This window comes from Strix aluco, chromosome 3 (assembly GCF_031877795.1).
Source record: "Strix aluco isolate bStrAlu1 chromosome 3, bStrAlu1.hap1, whole genome shotgun sequence".
Lineage (NCBI taxonomy): Eukaryota > Metazoa > Chordata > Aves > Strigiformes > Strigidae > Strix > Strix aluco.
The window spans coordinates 24,770,489-24,784,227 of NC_133933.1; the positions used below are offsets into that span (position 1 = coordinate 24,770,489).

The window sequence follows — 13,739 nt, forward strand, 5'->3', positions numbered from 1 at the left end:
CAATACACTAAGCAGTTAATTCATGGCTTTTTTTTCTCTGTCTGCTTTTCCTGCTTTTACAGCTTTTGCTACTGACTGGAGTAATCCTCTGAAGGGCTGGGTAGGCCAGGAAAGTGTCACAGTTCAGTGGCAGTGTTGTTTCCCATTCATTTTCGGGTTAGACCTCTGGAGAGGCTGTCTGGCATTTGGTCCTCTTGCAACAATAGCAGCCTCAGCCAAGAACGTTTCCTGAAGATAAATGAGTGGCTGGAATTAACGATATCAGCTCCTCCCTGTTGGTCATTACTCCCCAGGAAATACCTTGGTGCTTTGATTTGCTATGGCTCCAACTGATATTTAGCATAGCTGTGAAAACATAAAACCTTGTAACATAATGGAAAAGACTGGAAAAACTCCAGGCAAAAGTCCTTCCAAAGAGATATTCTCTGTAATTCTAGTGACAGCCATCTTGGGTACAATGACAGCAAAATCTCCTTCTTTTTGTCTCATCTTGGGAATTCTTAGCAACATACTGGACCAATCCCCAGTTCAAAATCCGGTTGGACGAACCAGATTATGACCATGAAGGGAGTTTGGATGAGCCGTGCTGTACTATACTGGTGGGCTTGATGCAGAAGAATCGCAGGAGACAGAAGAAAATGGGAGAAGCTCTGCTTAGTATTGGTTATTCGCTCTATCAGGTAAAGTTTGATCCTGATGAAAGGCTTTATTCCCTGTTCTGTTACGCTGGAAAAAAATTAACAATGTGCTACATCTTGACATTCAGCACTACACTTCAATAAGAACTGGATTTTGCAAGATGATTCAAACCCTTCTCTCATTTCTTCCTGACCCACATAATATGGGAAGATTCAGATAAATTTAGTCTCAGTTTTTGTCCCACTTTAACAGAGAGCAGTGTAAAGCTAGGGGCAATAATTTAGGAACAGTCTCACTGAGAGCCTTCTCTTACAAAATCTGAATGGGGGCAGGCTCAGGGTGCCTGGCAGTTCCAGATAAGTGTTTCTGATTACAGCCTATCGTTAGTGCTCAATAGTCACTTTCTTTTTTTCATTATTTTTCCCTTGCATTTGAAAATTGTTTTGATTCATTGTCTACCATGCTTATTGTTATGGTTCAGTAATTTTTTTTTTTCTGATTCTCCCAGTGTTGCTTCTGTCTCTAAAAATATAATGTAGGGAAAAAATCTACACTGTCACCTCTAATTTCTGTGATGTGAATGGAGAGAAGCAAATATAAAATTTTCCAACCAATATCATATCTGGAGAAAAGCAATTAAATGTCGTATAGATTCTACTGGATGAAGATCATTAACCAGCACAGGTGGGAGCAGATGGGAATGTCTGACTTTTGCTAATATATCTTGTGCAGGATGGTTCAAAACTAGGAAAGGTTTTCCCTAGTGCCTAAGTGTCTGCATACACAAATCGTTCTCACTGAGCACATTTCTGAGTTGCCATCTGCATGGTGCCAAGCACCCTGGCCTATTGGCATCCTGAATTTGCACATTAAGGATGTTTGTCTGCTCATATCACTGAGTACCACCCTGAAGAAGTTAGCAGAGCTTTTCTGCTCTACATCCATTTCATCCCATCTGCCTCCTCTGTGATCTTTTTCATAACAAGGTAGACTTGGTGACTCTTAAATACATGAAGACTTTCTTTTGAAAGACATGGCTGCTAAATCACCTCAGGTAGATATCCAACTATGACTCAAGTTACTTGGGTCACACACTGTCATAAATTTACACCATTGCAGCTGATGCTTGGCTGAGGAGGTCTAGTTAGGACAGCATGGATGGTGACCTAAAGCAGATCTCTGTACAGGAGAAAGTGAAAAGATGTATGCTCAAGTCTACCTGACATGCAGAGCTTTTGTAAGTCATGTAGCTCAAACTGCCTACTGATAATAAGTGTGCCCATCACCGAGTTCCTGGCCTTGTACTATGCTGTTTATAAGGAAGAAGACCTGAGGTCTCAAGGGGCCATCTCAGGCCCCAGATTCATTGTATGGGTGATATTTTCAAAAGCTCTTCTGTGGCTTGGGAGGACACTCTCTTTGGCTCTCACTGGAATCTGTGCTCTCAAGACAACTAATTACTTTTGGAAAAGCTACCTTGTATTTGGAGGTACGAATTAACATAGCAACTTAGTTAATTTAGAAAGGGCCAAATCTTGAAATTTGTTACTTGTTATAATTGCCTTACAACAACTTCATCATCCTCAGGCTGATTGCTAGTGATGGTAGCCTTATATTTTCATCATAATCCAGTAATAGTAGACTGATAGATTTTAGGTCTGCTGTAATAAATTCTCAGTTTGTTTTTGGTTAGCAAAGTGGGGCTAACTTGCTGATTTTTCTGACTGAACATTTAAAGGCTTACCCACATATTTCTAGACAATAGTGTCATTCACACCACCATATCACGAGAAAAGCAATTAAATGTTTTATACAATCCTCTGGATGAAGATTCTGTTTTTCGTTTGGAACAGCTCTAGCACAAGCTAGAACTTCATGTATAACTGATACTACAATATGTGGTTGTAAATGAAAATGAAAAAAAAGTGTCTGAAGGAGGCTTTATCTGTTTGGTTGGTTTTTTTTTTTTCTTTTCTTTTTTCCTACTGATGGATGTAGGTATGTAGCAACCTTTTAACATCAGCTCTTTCTCTTCCTTCCAGATTCCTCAGGAGGTATGTAATCTCTGCTGAAGACTTCTAGCCTCCAGATGGACTACCAGGAAGACTTCTTTCTTACTAGTGACAGCTTTTCTGGAGAGCTTTGTTCTTGCATCACTAGACCAATATCTCAAGTTCTGAATAGCCACTTCCAAGAGACTGGGCACAAGGCTTTATTACAGACATCTGAGTCCTGATCTTGACTTTATTTATACTTGTTGAAATTTGGCTTCCACTAAGTTTGTATAACAGAGGTCAGAATTTGTCTATTTAGAACAGGTGAAGGCTGAACAGGGTCTCTGCACTCTAAAATCGAGAAAATGTAGCTAATGTTTAGAAGAAATGCCAAACTCTGTGGATCCATTCCTTTTATAGTTCTGAGCTGGGGTTCCTGGTAATGAACAAACCCTGCTCAACATTCCCTAATCCTCCCAGATGTCAATACTGAGGTAAAGAGACTTTTAATTCCTGAAGAAAGAGGCCCCAGAGGTGTCTGGCAGTAGGAATAGCCTATATTCATTACTGAGGTCCATCAGCTTGCACTGCCAATTTTCCTTCAGCTTTTCAGCCCTTTTCTTCTCTCTCAGTAAATGAATGTGTGGTCATGTAGCAATTAACTGTGTTATTTTAACAGCTTTGCAGATGCAAAGGGAAAATGAACTTTATATATTGAAAATATATGGATCTGGCTTCTTAATCTTTGCAGTCTCACTTAGTTTAAGATTGAGTGAGGAGGAAGGATGAGGCTGTTGTATAAATACCAAATCCAGTCTTATCTTCAGAACTCAAGAGGAAAAATATTTTTCTAGAGTTTACAACAGAAAAACTGAATGATTATAAAATGTTTGGTAACATCTTTGTATGCTCTGATCTCAGACAGCCAGAAACCTTGTCTGAATGCAATGTTCCCCAGCCTGTGTCAACGACAACGACACTTTTGTGGATCATTGAATCACACTTTCTGAAAGACACCCCTGTGGAACAAAGGTCATGAGTAGGAGGTTTATAGCAGAAGTGTTATTCTTACACTACTGTTTCTTCTTACATCAGTGTTTTGTTTTATGAGCTATGCAATGTCTCACTTGCTCAAGAGTATATTGGTATTAAGGAAAAGTTAGGTACTAGTGTCCACATAATCCAAAGGAATATTCTTAGTATTACTAATAGAAGTTGGGTAGATCATCTAATGTGAGCCCAAAAGTCTCACCCTTGTGACTACTACTTTGTCCTGTTTACTATCCTTTTCTGTCTGTTTAAAGAAATCAGAGACTAGAACTCCTATGCAATTAGGAGATTTATCCCATACCATAAGTTGCTCAAAAATATTCTGAAATTTAGATTTGTCCATAAGCAGCCTGTAAAAGCAAAAACTGCTCAATACATGGACAACTTAAGTACTACAGGTACTAGTTTGACCAGATATGAGCACACATTAAGATCTTTTTATTTATTTCATATCACAGATTGTAAAGAGGCATGTGAAAAGATAATCTTTATAGAGAAAGATCCTTGCCCCTTCTAATTATCTGCCTGACTGTTTCCCATGACAGAACCCTGATAGTTATCTTTTATGCCATGACTCGGGGATTTATTATTTTGTGTTAAGAAAAATGTGAGATGGCTTTAAAGTACTGAAATTGAAATAGAGTGGCTGGCTTACCAGTGAATTGTCAAATGGTTTCTAACAAAAAAACATTTCCCATAGCTGGAAAATAACACCGATGTTCATGTGAACCGTGCTTTCTTCGCAAGGAACAAACCAGCAGCCCGGTCTGATCCTTATGTCAACCTGCGTGAAGTCTCCAGGCGCATGAAGTTGCCCCGGGGAGAGTACCTTATTGTGCCGTCCACTTTTGAGCCTTACAAAAATGGAGAGTTCTGCCTGCGAGTTTTTTCTGAGAAACAGGCTAAAACACAGTGCGTATCTTTTCTGTAAAGCCTCCTCTTCTGCTGATGAGGCACATAAAGGAAAAGGTCAGGTGTTGCACCCACATCCTGTGCTCTATCTTTTCCCTTAAACAGCAAAATAGGCCCATTTCTAGGACCAATTTTCTTACGTAGTCTACCATATGTGACACACACATTCATGGTAGAGAGTCATGGCTCTTCAGATGGCCTCCACCAAGCACTCAGGTGGTAACCAGATCACTCATATCTGTGAGGTAGAAGTTCCCACAATTAAGGAATGAAGGATTTTGGAGTACGACGATAAGGAGATGATTTTAAAAAGGGTTATATTAATAGCAGCCATTGAATGAAAAAACAGGAGTGTGGATACAAGACAAGAACAGCAAGGCTGTATTTCCTGAGGAAAATATCTTCAAAGAGTGGGACAAATAGAGGTGGGATGGGGAGCATGGGAAGCAGGAAACCTGGGGGCTTGTTCTGTGCATTTGTTAAGACCTTATATTGAAACAGCTTGTTTTGCTAATTATTTTAAAGGCAAATGGTAGACTCATAATTTCTGGTTGTTTGGGGTTTTTTTTCTTTTTTTTTTTTCTTAGGATGATTGGTGGTGTGGTGTCTGCAAAACCATATGAGGTAAATGTCTTAACTGGGCAGATCGGGTTTTTTTTTTTTCCTAGGAGACTTTTCCTTCAGAATGTGGGGGCAAAACAGGGTCAAGATTTTTATTTCTCCCATGAGCTGAGATCACAGTATATGTTTGTGCTCAGGAGACATATTTTTTGGTTGTGGGGATTCTTTACATATCTCCATGTCTTAGTTTCACGTGCGTTTTCATGTACCTGGGCCCATGTGGCACAGAAGCTGCACCCTTGTAGACTGGGCTGGAACATATTATATTGTCCTTCCATCTAGCACAGGTAGGAGAAGGCGGGGAGGGCACAGAATGATCCCTTCCAGAGAAACAAATAATCTTTCTAAAACCTGAGAAAAATTGCAAAAGCAGACTTCCAAGGAACTGCTGAATTGCTATGGCAAGGTGCAGCAACATTTTCACTGCAGCTATTTTATAAAACTATATTGGTAGCAGAAGAAAACTTTTTCATCAGTCTTAAAAAGTATTTACTCCCAAATGAAGCCAATTCCTGGCTGGTCGTGATTTAAGTAATGCCTCTGTTTTGCCATTGCTGCAGAGCAAGTGCTCGTTTTCTGTTACTGTAAATAGTACCCTGTAAAGCTGCTTTACGATATCCACAGCTAGCTTTCTAGAACCACCTTGTAAACCACACTCTTGGTCATCTCTTTCCTCTAGCCTCATGTCAATAACAAAGATATAGATGATGAGTTCAAGACTCTGTTTCAAAAACTCTCTGGAGAGGTAAGTGGATTAAAGTGAAAAGAAAAAGACTGGGGCCTCTCTGTTATGATTATGCAAATATTTGACTTGTCGATTCCTTTTACTGTCTGGTCCTCAAAAAACCAAGCAGTTCTCCCCTTTTATTAACTCACAGTTTCAGTTCAATTTATTTTACAACAGAGCAGTTTTACTACATTTTTCCTCTTATTGGTGCAAAATGTGATTTATTCCCTCAGTAATGCAGGGCATGGAATAACTTTGGAAATAGGGGTGATGGGAGTGAGGACTGTAAAAATATTATCCTACAGTGAAATAAATTACCTGTGGAGTTAACGTGTAATTCTGACAATTGCCTAGTTGGCCAGTTCCTTCCTTTTTGTTCAGAAGCCCCAGGAATTGAAAAACTGTTGGCTGAACTTTCTCTCTATTTGTTGTATTTAACAAACCTCAGTATCTACAAAGCCCTGCTGCATTAGCCTGTGGCTGTCATGTCAGATTTTCTCTTAATGAACAGGTGGTCACTGACATTGGAGAGGGAAAACATTATGTTAGTTAGGAAGACCTTTTTGAGTTTTGAGAGGGCAATTTTAGTTTTGTTTGGTTATAGTTTCCGTAAACCTGGAAAATCTCAAATGCTCTCCTGAACTTCTTCAGCTGAGAGAGAAGTCATTCACCCAATTCAGCCAAACCTGTTAAAAAGTTAATATTTATTGGGTCACATCACCATGGCCCGTAACAAAACACTTACTTCCCATTTAAAAGGCTAGAAATATTCATGGTTTCTGAGGATCTTCTCTATGTGATGTCTGATGGTAAAGTGTTAGAAAATATTTAAAGGTTTACATGCCTTAGGTATGGAAGGAAAATAGTCTCTGAATGTCTGACAGGAAATGAATATAGCTTGTTTCAAATAATTTTTGTGTTAACAGCTAAAATATGTTTTGTTTTCTGTCCAGGACTGTGAAGTGACTGCAATTGAACTTCAAACTATCCTAAACCGGGTTTTGGCAAAGAGTAAGTAATGTTATGTAGTTCCCATTGAATGGAGCTGAGAGGCACATGCTGAAACGGTGACACACAAAGTTGCTCTTAGGTCAGAGGGAATGTCTGTGCCTGGGTCCATCAGCACACAGACAGGATCTGTGCTAACAAAACCCACTCTATCAGCAAAGGGTGATGAAAAACTGAGTTTGTGTCTTCCCTCAGCTGAGTTTCTCCTGGCTTGCTGAACCTCTAATATGGAGGGGAAAAAATACCACTTGGTGCTCCCCTTCCAAGTGCTGCCAGCTAATGTTCTGCAGAGGCACTATATTCCCTGAATTTTCTTGGGAGGAACATCATGGAAAGATATTATTATGCTGCTGCATAACTGCTCCAAAACCAGTAACATCCCCTGCTCCTGTGCCAAAAAAGCCATGTTAATCAGCTGAAGGACAATAGTGGAAGAAATGGCAGACCATTTACTTTGCTAATAAGATTTTAAGGTGGCTGACATCTCCAAGGTTGTCTGCAGAAAAATATTTGTCTAAAAATATTTCTGACTTGGATTTTTACTTCCTTTTTGTACAGGAAAGGATATTAAAAGTGATGGATTCAACATTAACACTTGCAGGGAGATGATCAGCCTTTTAGATGTATCCTTTGAATGTCATTTCATCACCTTTAAAGTTTCTGTATCTCCTTTACAAAACTTCCCCATGAGGTGGGCTAAGTTTGCACTTCCATTGTCCAGACACATGGCTGGAGGCATAAAATTCAGTCAAGCAGCTCTATCAGCTCAGGGTGGCAGAAACCTGAACCATTTAATCATCGGCTGCTTCTCTAACCTGCTCTGCATCTCTCATCACTTAATCTTTCCCCTAAAAATAGCAGGGAGAAGAAGCAGGGACCTTCTGCCTGGATGCACCTGTGCAGTTTTGCATGCATACACAGTGTGCTTGGCAGGAGGCAGGTTTTAAACACAACCTCAGCTGCCATCTCTAAGTCAGGTACTGCTTATAGAGCACAGAACTCAAAGCAGCAGAGACAGGCTGGAGAACCTGTTCAGAGTGGGAAGGTTACAGGTACATGCTGTGCCTCCCTCCCTTCTCCATAGCTTGTAGGGCACATGGGAGCTGATAAGCTCTGCCTAGCCAAGGGAAAAGGAGAGGTCAGCACAGCTGCCCAGTACTCCCTTGATGTGCTGGGAAGGTAGCCAGTGCACTGGGAGGGTCATAAGCCATATTGCCAGGATTATACTAATGTTGGTCTCATGAGGTCAGCAGGGATTAGCTGTGGATCTTGTGGATCACTGACTGTTAGAAGTGATGTCTTTGTCCTACACTCCACAGGCTCCCAAACACAACAGGGCAACTCAGTAAGTACAATGTCATGGGGGCCAACTCCCTGTTTCTGCATAATTTTCCATAGGAAGGGATGTTCAAGGCCCTGAAGGACATGGGGGAAGACTGTGTAGTCTGCTATTGATTTTCTCTGTTCACCTGCAGTTCCTGCCTCTGGTTTCTAATACCTGTCTGCTGAGAGGCCAGTCCTTTTTTTCCCTAAGGATTCTAATCTAACTGTACAAAATGCGGGTGGATCTAATTGTGATTGTATATTTAGCAATCCCATACATCATTCCTTGAGAGTGCACATAGCCTAGAAATTCTTGGCATGCCTTTAGCTAACTGATTGTAAAGCTGTGGGCATGTCTGCATGCGATGGAGATGCATTACAAATCAGAACTAATATGGCATTAAGATGACACTGTGATGGGTGATGTGTTTTTATCAGAACTGATTGGTGTCCAGTTTTTCTAAGGATAGAGGAATCCTGATTTTTGAACCATGCCTTAACATCCCCAGACCAATGGGACCGGCACCTTGGGACTTGTAGAATTCAAGACACTTTGGATGAAGATTCAAAAGTATTTGGTAACACAATATTTCTGACTGTCTCCCCTTCCCTCTCATCTCTGAAGTTCAGATCCAGAACTGAGATAGGGTTGAGCCATCACAGGCAGATATACTTGAAACCTTCCGTCTCGTGGCTGGAGTTTGTTCCAGGGCTCACAAACACCTCTGCTTTAAAAGGGCACAAGCAGATCCTCTTTCACCTTGGCCCCACCACTCTCCCTAATATGCGATATCTTATGGAAAGCCACATTAACCCTCTTTCACTGTTGGCAAAGAGAGGGCTCTCTGCTGCCTGCTGTATTAAAGCTCATATGAACATATCTCTGCTATTGCAGTATGTTACATTGCCAGCTGAGCACTAGCAAACACAAGAAACACATATTTTTAGAACCTACAAAAACCTGGCTTTGTGTTTTTTAAATCTTGTAGAAGTGCTGAACTATTTTTCTGGCAGAGGATTTAATATCCCAGGAAGTTCATCCAGAATCAAGGAGTCTAAAGGAAGGTCAAATTTGGACCCTTTTTGTTTGACATCCCTTTCAGGCAAGCCTGCTGCTCCCATACTTGATGCTGGTCAACACAGAACATCCGTCCTGGAGGTTCATGAAGAGGTGTTGGGTTCATGAAGCATCAGCTCTGTCCTAGGGATGGTGTCAGCAGAGAAAGCCCTGAGAGCCAATTCCAGTCTGAGCTGTAGGTCTGGGTGGCATCTATTTCTGGATAATAAACCTGCTGGCAGTAGGAAGCATCTGTCATCATGTCTGAAATATTAAGCAAAATGGACTTTGCCTGTTGCAGTGTTTGCCAAATGATAGGATGTTTTCCTAAATGGCCTGTCTGTCACCATGTAACATGAAGGCAGGCAGCCTGCCAGCCCATGGGAATGTATTTCCCAGTCTGCCTTGCTTGCCAGTAGCTACTTGAAACATTTCCCTTGCTCATTAGTGGTTCAAAGAGTAGGAGATTGGGCTGGTAGGGGCAGCCCCTGTCCCAGGCATCAGAAACCTGAGGCTGTGTCTGCACAGCAGAGTGTTAGTGTGGACACAGCAGAGGTTGGCACGATTGTCCTGGCATTAGTCTAGCTCCACGAGGAGGGAGCAAGGCAGGGCACGGGCTGCAGAGTGGACTAGCAAACGAAGGTTAAACCCTAGAGGAGACCTGATTATTTCATTCTGGCTGCTAACCCCTGGTGAGCCTTGTGTTTCCATGTCTTCACTACTGCTGTTACCCAGCTGTGAAAGCCAAAGCCTGCCTGCCTGTGCTCACACCACCACATTGCTGCGCAGGTACACACTGAAAGGCCATCTCTGCATTCCCTCATTCCCCTCTGTTGCAGGAAATCTATAAGAAAGTGGACAGTGACTACTCCGGTACCATTGACTCCCATGAGATGCGAAATGCCCTCAGAGAGGCAGGTGAGTACGCTGCTCAGGGACACGGTCGGATCACTGAACATCGGAAGAACAGTGGAACATTTTAATGGGTTTGCTTCCCTTCCGTCTGCTAGATCACAGCATTGCCAGTGCCATTCTCCCTTCCTGACAGTCACATACTGCTACATCCTTTTGCTGTTATATACATCAAAACCCATCCTCTGTTCTGCATTATGAACCACTGATATTTTTGTCCATGCTGTGACCATTGCTTATCCATCTGATTATTGCTTGCTCTATTTTTGGCCTCATTATTTCCCAATCTAATTGTCCTCTTTCAGACCTATGTCCAAATCCTCTTTTTCCTTCATTTCCTCCCATCACCTTTCTCTACACTAGAGAAGGTGCAAGCCTGATCAAGGCATGCTCCAACGATATCCTCTCTGATGTGTGCTATTCACTTTTGGGGCAGTGCTTGCCAGCTCAGGGGCATCTAGAGGCGCACTGTTATTTTGATCTGTCTTGTGCTTGGTGGAGTTTATGTGAATGATCCAGAGACAGAAATAGCACTAATATGGGCCTGAATAGAGCCCAATGTGTTATGTGAGCAATTGGCTCTACTGCAATCACTGCTATTCAGCTGCAGCGCCAAGACTCACTAATTAGGAGTTTATCTGGGGAACATAGGACTGGTTATGCTGTGAAACAATGTGAAATATGCAGTCTGAAAAAATGCTGTGGGAGAACTTTATGCCTCTCTTCACCCAGCACAATGGGCTTTGGAAAGGACCCACCGCAGAGGTGGGTGATGGAGCCCAACAGACCTCCTGGGAAGAATAGTCCTCAGTCTTTCACCCAGGTCTGCCTGCAGCTGCAGCAGTCCATGGGCAAGTCACATCAAAGACAGCATGTTAACCTGCTGTGTCAGTGATTCGTGCGCTTCCCGTGCCTTCAGGTTTCACGCTCAATGATCAGATGCAACACAGCATTGTCCTCCGCTACGCCTGCAGCAAGCTGACGATTGATTTCGATGGCTTTGTGGCCTGTATGATCCACTTAGAGACCTTGTTCAGTAAGTGCCTCTGTTCAGCAGCCAAGGGGAATTCTGAAAACTTTGGGATTTCATTAATTATTTGCTACATTTATAGTATTTAACTGTGAGTGTAGCAAATTGCATGGAAATGTGAGGGTGCCAGCAAAAGTGTGTCTGTTGAAGAAAGCAGCAGAGAAATAGCAAAAGCCTTTCTGTCTGAATGACCATGGTGGGTGGGGAACATGTTTTCATACCCTACCATGCTCTTCTGCTTTACAGTCATCTGTACTTTATGGTTGGTGCTCTGGCCCCCAAGTTGTCCCAGATCCTGTAAATGGTACCATTTATCATTTACAGCCCTTACTCGGACCTGATTTACAGGTTTGTCCCTGGATCATACCAGATGCTACCACATCAGACTTTATAGTTGTCCTGCTGCCAATTCTCAGTTTGCTGCTGTAGATCTGACTATTCCACCCCGTGAAACAGCTTAGAAATTACTTGTAAGAGGAAAGAAGAACAGCTGTAATATTATCTTACAGAACCAGTCTAGATTTCCAGTAGATCATGGCAAAAAGCCAGACCTCTACGTTTTGTGAGAGAGTATTTCTCTACATGCCAAACTCTGTGGCTTATATCCAATTTTTTTTCTCCTCTTCTACTTTTCAGAAGTGTTCCATCTCCTGGACAAAGACAAGAGTGGAGTTATCCAGCTCTCTCTGGCTGAGGTGAGGCTCGTCAGATTGAAATACTGTCTGGTTAAGCTACAGAAATGGACTGCACTAAAATACATTTATTTAAAGTCACTATTATAAGTGGTAAACTCAATAGTGGTTCAGAAAGAGAGCTTGTTATGTGAAAAGGTTCTTCAGCTCAGAAGGCCTGTCTGAATTAGTAGAATGAACATTATATGAGCAAAAAAGTAAAGATACATTCAAAACCCCTAAGGTTGCTTGAGAAATGCTTACACAGTCTGTTTCACTATCTACTTTTAGAGGGCAGTGGTCAATTCATTAGAAAACACACAGCAGGGAACTGTTCTTGTCTGGCAGAGAATGTGCTGATCAACCTGCCAGAATTAGAAGAGACCTTTTAAGATGCCAGGTCTTTTTTTCCCCACATTGTTTTTAATGCAAATTTCTCCTGTTGAAGCTGTAATAAAAGCAATCAGCTTGAGTCTTCTCTTTGCAGAATACAAATATATCTCAGGAAACAGCTGGAAGGGGCCCCAAGAGGTCCATCCAATTAGTCCTCTCAGCTGAAGCCTGGCTGGAAGGGAGGAGGATGGCTAGGAAGCCCTGTGACCCTCAGTCACAGTTAGTTAAATCTAGCTGAAATTGTACATTGCATACTCTGACCCTAGGATTTTTCAAAGCTTGCCCTAGAGAACTGGTCTTCCCTCAGAACAGACCCCACTTGCAATGTCTGAGGCTCATCCTGGCAATAAATTTCCCCAAAGTTCCAGAGCAGGTGGATTCTACATGTACAACAGATTAAAACGCAGCTCCAGCCTTTCCCAGCTTGTTCTCCCAAGTGTGGTAGAGTGCCCCGGTGGCATCCTGTGGACCTTCCAGATGGTCTGACACCTTGTTTTTATTTCTTCCTCAGTGGCTGTGCTGCACACTGGTTTGAACCATGGTCGATGAATTCAGCAGAGACCTCTGAGGCTCTTCTGAACATGGAACTACTCATTCGGCTGCTCCTTGCTATGAAAAGCAGAGAGAGAAACTTGTTTTTAATACTGGCAAGTAATTTTAAGTCCACTAAAAATGAAGTGATCTCCTGTCAGTTATAAAATAAATGCACTCTTGAACAAAAAAAGATAAACAAATAAAACAAAAAACCAAATCCAACCTCCTTTACTTTTGCTGTCCAAAGAGCATTTCTCTGTGTCATGCTGAAATGTCACAGATTTTGACTTACTACAGATGGGCCCAGGTGGCTTTGGTTTGACTTCTGACTGTGCTTGAAAGTTCAGCAGTGTTCAAAATCCTGGAAGGGATCTCCATTGCCTGCAACATCCAACATATATTTCACAGAGAGAAATCCATGTTCAGAGCATGGGTAAGATTTGTGTTTCCACTCTGGCTACCTCCCTTCCCAGCCAATTGTCCTCTTTGGCTGTGCCAAACACCCACAGAAGCTGGGGGTGAGGAGCTTGGAGACTGGGGGTGAGCTGCTGGGAACACAGGGAAATTGGGCATGGACACAGCCCTGAGGGTGAACAGGGAATCAGGCAAACGTGATGGCACTCCTCCAAGAGTCTTGGCTCAGTCTTTCAGGAAGAAGAGGGAGGATGGAAGGCCATAAGCAAGTTGCTGCTGTTATTTTAGCTGAGATCTTCTCCTATGAATGCTTGTCTATATGTGTATTTCAGTGCCCAAAGATGTGGTTTGGAGTTTTAGGAGGTGACTGACTAGAGCTCAGAAGGTCCCAAAGGCAAGTATGAGGGAAGGAACATAAAATGTGCATGTAGGGGGTCTAGGAGTTTGAGTGTGC

At 42.2% G+C, this 13,739-nt stretch overlaps 1 protein-coding gene across 2 annotated transcripts in view; it reads left to right on the forward strand.

The window, feature by feature from the left end:
• Positions 1-13,102, forward strand: part of CAPN8 (calpain 8) — a 30,518-nt gene extending 17,416 nt beyond the window's left edge. The window contains exons 10-21 of one of the 2 annotated variants that reach the window (XM_074817812.1): positions 505-680; positions 2,682-2,693; positions 4,384-4,595; positions 5,183-5,219; positions 5,896-5,961; positions 6,897-6,954; positions 7,510-7,574; positions 8,784-8,852; positions 10,171-10,249; positions 11,163-11,279; positions 11,910-11,968; positions 12,849-13,102. In XM_074817812.1, the coding sequence (XP_074673913.1) occupies positions 505-680; positions 2,682-2,693; positions 4,384-4,595; positions 5,183-5,219; positions 5,896-5,961; positions 6,897-6,954; positions 7,510-7,574; positions 8,784-8,852; positions 10,171-10,249; positions 11,163-11,279; positions 11,910-11,968; positions 12,849-12,872 (974 nt within the window). In that variant the 3' untranslated portion in view covers positions 12,873-13,102. Of the gene's footprint in view, positions 1-504; positions 681-2,681; positions 2,694-4,383; positions 4,596-5,182; positions 5,220-5,895; positions 5,962-6,896; positions 6,955-7,509; positions 7,575-8,712; positions 8,853-10,170; positions 10,250-11,162; positions 11,280-11,909; positions 11,969-12,848 lie in introns of those variants that run through there. The other variant, XR_012622416.1, reaches the window with a different exon arrangement.
• The last annotated feature ends 637 nt before the right edge of the window (positions 13,103-13,739 follow it).